The sequence below is a fragment of the Aotus nancymaae genome, unplaced genomic scaffold (genome assembly GCF_030222135.1).
Source record: "Aotus nancymaae isolate 86718 unplaced genomic scaffold, 86718_ANA_hifiasm-v0.15.2.pri h1tg000010l, whole genome shotgun sequence".
Lineage (NCBI taxonomy): Eukaryota > Metazoa > Chordata > Mammalia > Primates > Aotidae > Aotus > Aotus nancymaae.
In genome coordinates, this window is record NW_026988421.1 from 71,052,718 (window position 1) to 71,059,220 (window position 6,503).

Consider the following 6,503-nt stretch of genomic DNA (forward strand, 5'->3'; position numbering starts at 1 on the left):
ATGATCAACACGAACATCATCAGCCTGGGGCAAACTAAAATTACATGCCGCCCGGTAGAATGGGAGAAGAGCACCGCAGAGTGTCTGTGGGATTTCTGCCGAAGTGACAGAATCTCAATCGCATCCTGAGCCGAAACATCCGAAGAAAACCAAGTGAGAGGCATTCTACACAGTAACTCTCCTGTGGTCTTCACACCGTGTTCAGGTCAGGAAGGTGAAGAGAAGGCAAAGGGACTGTGTGGGTTTCAGGACACTGAAGAACCGTGACAACTGAATAAGGCACATGGCTGGGAAATGGATCGTTTGCCATAAAGGACTGCTACTGGGGCATTGGGTACATTTTGCATAGGGCCTGAAGGCTATTTGGAGTTATTGTATCAGTGTTAATTTCTTGATTATGGTTATAATAGAAAACTGTCTTTGTATGAAACAGTCAATAACTTATTGGGGTGTTGGGGTTTCTTGTTGGCAATCTACTCTCATAGATTCAGGAAAAAATATTTGTACCATGCCACCAATTTTTCTGTAAATTTGATGTTTCAAGATAATAAAAAGAAAAAGGAAACTGAGGTTCAAAATGTTATATAATCTGACCGAGTCCACATGGGAAATAAGTGACCGCTCTGGGTCAAAACTCCAGCGCCTTTCCCCTAAAACCATGCCCTGCCCCGCCAACCACGTCCGAGGTCCTCCACATCCGAATTGGCCTCTGTTCCCGCTCATCACCTGCAAAACAGCCCTGACTCCCCACAGCCGAGTTGCCGGAGCTGCTCCCCACCTGTCCTGCCCTGCCCTGCTCTGACCTGGCTGCCCCATCCCACACCTGGCCCAGCACCCACCTTACGACGTGGCAGGCAGCACTGGGGCAGCTGAAAGACTCCATGCTGCAAATCAGCACTGCCCGGCTTTCTGCTCCTGGGAGTGAGGTCCATTGGTTGAGCTCTTGCTCTCTGGAAGAGCTCCAGACTCCTCCTCGAGAGTGTAAGATTTTTCAAACCAATTTCAAATAAGCCGGGGGAGGTTTTCCTGTCTTGGTTCCCATTGTTACCACCTCCACAGTTGGAGATTCCCTCCTAATTGAGACACTGGAACCGGGACCTCACCAACTAGGGCTTCATATATCACTGGGCCACTTAACATAGTCACCATTGCAGGTTGCCAGACATCACCAAAGACAGTTCTGCCACAGACGGAAACTGTGGCTCTCCTGTGATCTTCCAGGTGCTTCCCTGACTCCTCCAGTGAACCCTCCAGGGCAGAGGGAAGTGGAACCTGCAACATATTTGCCTGCCACTCTGCCCATGCACCTGCCAACTCGGCTGCAGGCTCCAGGGACACGAGCTGGAGGGGCCTGGGGCTCAGAACTGAGCCAGGTCACAGGGCAGACAGGTTGCTTGGACCAACCTGACCACTCTCAGCTGGAGCAGTGACATCTTCATTGTCTGAAACTAAACCAGGAACCCAGTGGGGCTCCCTGAGTGCCCGTGTAAGGGCTTTCAGCTTTCACTGCTAAGGAGCTTGCTAGGGACAGGGTGGGTGACCTCAACCAGGTGGGAATTTATCTTCTTATGGACCTGGAGTTTCTCTTTGGCAGCTTCTGTGCTCCCCTCAAGGGTCCTTCTCCATCCTCCAGCCTGAGTGCTCTGTGATGAAATGCGCTATGTAAACACCATGCCTATTTCCTGCCTGGAGCACATGTTTTGGGGTAGGGCTCTCAGAGGTGTGGAGGAAGCCTGGCAGCCCCCACCCCTATAAATGCTGCTGTCTACCTTGCCCTCTGACTTGGAGGCAGAGACCCATGCAGCTGAAGGCTCTGTGTGTGGGTGAGTTTAGCCCCATCCCCTGGGCGTTCTCCAGCATGAGGATCGCAGGCAGAGAGGACCAGCCAAGCAGCCACAGGCCTGACCAAGGCCCAGCTGGGAAGAAGGGCGACTCCCCATCCCCCACTGGGAGGTGTCATGGCACAGTCAACATGGGTGACCTGCAAAGACCCTCATGCTTTGATATCTTCCTTGGCCAGGTCCATCTCTACAAGGGCTCAGCAGAACCTACAGGAAGGAGAATGAGAGAATAGAACCCAAGGAGAAGGGGGATACTCCATGACTGACCACCTTGAGTGGCCAGGCTGTGGGACCCGCTTATCTCTTTTCATTCTCAGGTTCCTGATCTTTTAGAGCCTGAAAAGAAGGTAACTGAGCATATGAGGGTCAGATGAGTGAGTCAGTGAGTGAATGACCTCATCCTTCCTCCTACCAGCCAGGGAGGGACAGGGGAGAGCACTGAAGATTCAGCTGAAGTCAGAGAGGTGAAGCCAGTTCCCCAGGGTAACATAGTGAGGCACCGACAGAGAGGAGACTGCATTGCAGCCCAGGTCCCAGGCTCCCCAAAACTCCTTACCCTTCCTCCTCCTCAGCAGCCGGGGGACCCCACCACCTCCAGGCTGAGGCCTGAGGCGTGAGGCCATGCCAGGTGCCTGATGATGCTGGGAATTTTCCCGGGTGCTTTGGATCTTCCCAGCGCTTTGGTCTCACCTGCCCTGGCTCTCAGGCTCTGCCCAGCTTCCCGAGTCCTGACAGAACACTGTGGGGAAGGTGTTGGCAGAGGCGGCAGATGAACTCAAAACCACCCCTCCTGCAGGAGCAGCAGCTGGAGCTGAAGCCATGTGGCTGAGCCCGCTGGCCCTCGCCCTCATCTTGATGGCAGCCTCTGGCACTGTGTGTGAAGTGAAGGATGTTTGTGTTGGAAGCCCTGGTATCCCTGGCATTCCTGGATCCCACGGCCTGCCAGGCAGGGATGGAAGAGATGGTGCCAAAGGAGACCCTGGCCCTCCAGGTACTGTGCTGAAGACCCCACCCTCAGCTGTCGGACACAGACCCCTTTTCAGGAGGCCCATCTGTCCACGCCCCTAGGCTGGGGGCCATAGCGAGCTGGGTGGGACCTGGTGGGTTCCTGGGGCCCTTAGGCTGGTGCATCCTGGAGAGTCTGTCCTCAGAGTGCCCACAGAGTGATAACTGAGTCAGCTCTAGTGATAATGGGGGTCGAGTCTCACTAGTTCCAACCCAGTTGTGGGTGACAGATCCCACACATCCATGTCCCTTTTCTCTGCAGGCCCCATGGGTCCCCCTGGAGATATGCCAGGTTCTCCTGGGAATGATGGACTCCCTGGCGTCCCTGGAGAGTGTGGAGAGAAAGGGGAGCCTGGCGAGAGGGGTCCTCCAGGTGAGCAGGGTGGGGCAGGTGGGCAGTGGGAACATGGGCACAGCGACCCTGAAGTCAGTTACACAGGGATGACGGGGATCAGACCAGTGTAACTGGAGGTTACACTGCAGGTTCCCCAAGGCCATTTGGCTCAACCTAAGTAAGAGAACATGAACTTGAGGAAGAAAGCCAAGGTATCTGGGGAGTGTGGTCACAATTCAGGGAAGGGCAGATGTAGGAAGTCCTCCCTGCCTCATGACTACCAATAGGGAGTCACTGAGTCAGGTGTGGGACAAGGGACAGCGCTGGGAAGCAGGGCCGGCACGTCCTGGGACAGAGGTGCTGGAGGCAGTCTGAAGGGTGAATGCAGACCAGGCATCCAGGCAGATGGTGTGATCAAAAGCCCCACAGGCAGAGGGGAGCTTGGACGCTCTGAGTGGTAATCAAGTCCATCGGGGAAGTGCAGAGAGTATCAGGCTTGCCCTTGGTGGAGGGTGTGGGAGAGGGACCTGCCCAGAAGGCAGAACACCCCACAGAGGAGGGCAGACAGAACCACTTGAGGGACAGAGCAGGAAAGAGGATAAGGGGTGGAGGTTCAGCATGGGCAAGTCTAGTCTGCACTGAAGAATGGGGGAGCAGGGGTGTGGGAACACACTGGAGTCTCCTGGACCCTCTGAACTGGGGTCCTGGGCAGTGCGTATGAACAATGAGAGGACAGAGCTCCAGGATTGCAGATGACAAAACTCCTGTATGGCAGCAAGTGGGGGTCTTCACTGGCCTGCCCCTCGTTCTGTGCGGGGCTCTCTCCACAGGACTTCCAGCTCATCTGGACGAGGAGCTCCAAGCCACACTCCAGGACTTCAGACACCAAATCCTGCAGACAAGGGGAGGTAAGGGGACCCCAGGGCCTCACAGGGTAGGGGTCTTCCAAAAGTTACCCTCATTCTCAGCACCAGCTTCTAGAGCTTAGAGATGACAAACAAGTGTGCACATGCAGGTCTTGGGGAAAGCATTGATGTGTGCTTTTTTGATGTTTTTGAATGGCCCAGAGGAGACAGAAGCAGACACAATTCACTCCCCATTTCATAGGAGAGCAAGTTCTCCGCCTGTCTTGCTTTCCACTGAATCCCTGGAAATGGCACCATTTCTGGCAATAAGTAGTTGTTAAATAGATGAGTGAATAAATGGATGAAAGCCTAGAAGAGAATTTAGAAAACTGGGACTGGAAGAGGAAGAGAAGACACAGAAAGAGGCAGACATGAGATGGAGACACTGGGAGAGCCCGGTGACAGAGAGCCCAGGTAAGGGAGGTGGCTTAGAGACAAAGCGGTCGGTGGCCTGACCCGGACTCCTCTGCTCTCAGCCCTCAGTCTGCAGGGTTCCATACTGGCAGTGAGAGAGAAGGTCTTTGCCACCAATGGGCAGTCCGTTACTTTCGATGCCACTCAAGAGGCATGCGCCAGAGCAGGCGGCAGCATTGCTGTTCCAAGGAGTCCAGAGGAAAACGAGGCCATTGCAAGCTTCGTGAAGAAGTACAACACGTATGCCTACGTGGGCCTGACTGAGGGTCCCAGCCCTGGAGACTTCCGCTACTCAGACGGGACCCCTGTAAACTACACCAACTGGTATCCAGGGCAGCCCGCGGGTCAGGGAAAAGAGACGTGCGTGGAGATGTACACAGATGGGCGGTGGAACGACAAGAGCTGCCTGCACTACCGACTGACCATCTGTGAGTTCTGAAAGGCATTTAGGCCACAGGACCCTGTTCTGGCCATCAGCCTCCATCCCGACTCTCCACTTGGTGTGTGAGATGCTGGAACTCCCTTTTAATAGAATTTACTTGTGGCCATTAAGGCTGGAGGCATCCTTAGCCACTTCATTCCCCTGATGGGCCCTGACTCTTCCCCATAATCACTGACCAGCCTTGACACTCCCCTTGCAAACCCTCCCAGCCCTGCACCCCAGACAGCCACTCCTAACCTTGGCCTTCAGCATGAGATGGAGCCCCGCTCATTCCCCATCTGGTCAAGCTCCTTCACTTACAGATGGCAGCAGTGAGGTCTTGGGGTAGAAGGACCCTCTGAAGTCACACAGTATGCCTGCCTCCTGGTCCCCTCTGCTCTCCCTCTGCAGCCCACTGCCTGCCCAGTGCCATCAGGATGAGCCGTCCTGGCCAAGCATAATGACAGAGAGAGGCAGACTTCAGGGAAGCTCTGGCTGTGTGGAACTGAGGACACAGTGGAGACTCTCTGGCACTCTGAGGTCTCTGTGGCAGACCTGGTCAGGCTCTCCATGAGGTCAGAGGGCCCAGGGGTGCCCCAGAACAGTGGTGGCCAAGCCAACCCCATGACTGACATGTACGATTCGCTCCTTTGAGTCTTTGGATGCCAACTCAGCCACTTGACCTGAAGGCAGCCAGCCTAGGCCTCTAGGGAAGAGACCCCTCCCGAGTAATTTTCAACTGATGGACGAATCTGCACCCCACATCAGACTTCAGTGGGCATTCACACCATCCCCACACCACTGGCTCTGCTTTCTCCTTTCATTATTCCATTTACCCAGATATTTCATTAAAGTCATTATGTGCCGGGTCTTAGGATCTGTCCTGGGGTGGGCAAGGTACCCAGAGGCGACTGAGGATTTTTTTTCCCTGAGCCTCTATCTTCGTCTGTGAAATGCGCATAAAATACTTGATGCTGTCACACTTATTACCTCTCCCAGCTACGAAAATTACTACCAGAGCTGTTACTACACACAGAGACTATTGACCAAGCACATACCAGGTGGCAAGCACTTTGACAAGCACTTTTAATACAGCTTATTATTTACTATTCAATCTTCACACAATGTCATGGGACCAGTAGTTTTCCCCATTTTTATAAGGACACTGAAGCTTAGAGGAGTTAAATGTTTCGAGTGTTATTTCAGACAGCAAATGGCAGAGGCTGAATCCAAACCTATCTTCCTGGATCTGAAGCTCGTGCTACCAGCCACCCCACCCCTGAGCTGAACAAAGATGATTTAAGCATAATAAATCATGAATGTGTTCACATGAGTTTCCATAGCATTGGCTATAAGAAACATTATATTTCTGTATTTTTTGTAAATCAAATGAACTCTGGCTCTGAGCCCCCACTTTTCTGAAGATTGGAAAATTCAATCTCGGGATGTGCTTTCTTTGTTGGGTGGGATGGGCCACCTGCTCTCCTCCCTGAGATGGTGCAGGGGGGTGGGGAGCTACAGATATACAGACACCATTTGGAAGAACACATGGTCTATTTGTGGGTGGGGATACCGTGACTTCT

The 6,503-nt window shown here is 53.5% G+C and overlaps 1 protein-coding gene across 7 annotated transcripts; it reads left to right on the plus strand.

Moving 5' to 3' along the window:
- Positions 1–1,779: 1,779 nt before the first annotated feature.
- On the plus strand, positions 1,780–6,262 carry LOC110568919 (pulmonary surfactant-associated protein A1). Of its 7 annotated transcripts, none has more exons than XM_064373688.1 (6): positions 1,780–1,823; positions 2,159–2,227; positions 2,638–2,832; positions 3,109–3,219; positions 4,011–4,088; positions 4,562–6,262. In XM_064373688.1, the coding sequence occupies exons 2-6, from the start codon at positions 2,212–2,214 to the stop codon at positions 4,936–4,938; spliced, it is 777 nt and encodes a 258-aa protein (XP_064229758.1). In that variant the 5' UTR covers positions 1,780–1,823; positions 2,159–2,211; the 3' UTR covers positions 4,939–6,262. The 7 variants fall into 7 exon arrangements, with proteins under 7 accessions (XP_064229758.1, XP_064229760.1, XP_021529533.1 ...); XM_064373690.1 differs by having other exon boundaries at positions 2,159–2,188; XM_021673858.2 differs by lacking the exon at positions 2,159–2,227.
- The last annotated feature ends 241 nt before the right edge of the window (positions 6,263–6,503 follow it).

Excerpts from the sequence above, each read along its gene's own strand:
- LOC110568919 (XM_021673858.2), top strand. The coding sequence starts at position 1,799 with ATGCAGCTGAAGGCTCTGTGTGTGG. Across the intron at positions 2,833-3,108 it reads AGGAGACCCTGGCCCTCCAG|GCCCCATGGGTCCCCCTGGA; the intron begins GTACTGTGCTGA and ends TTTTCTCTGCAG. Across the intron at positions 4,089-4,561 it reads AATCCTGCAGACAAGGGGAG|CCCTCAGTCTGCAGGGTTCC; the intron begins GTAAGGGGACCC and ends CTCTGCTCTCAG.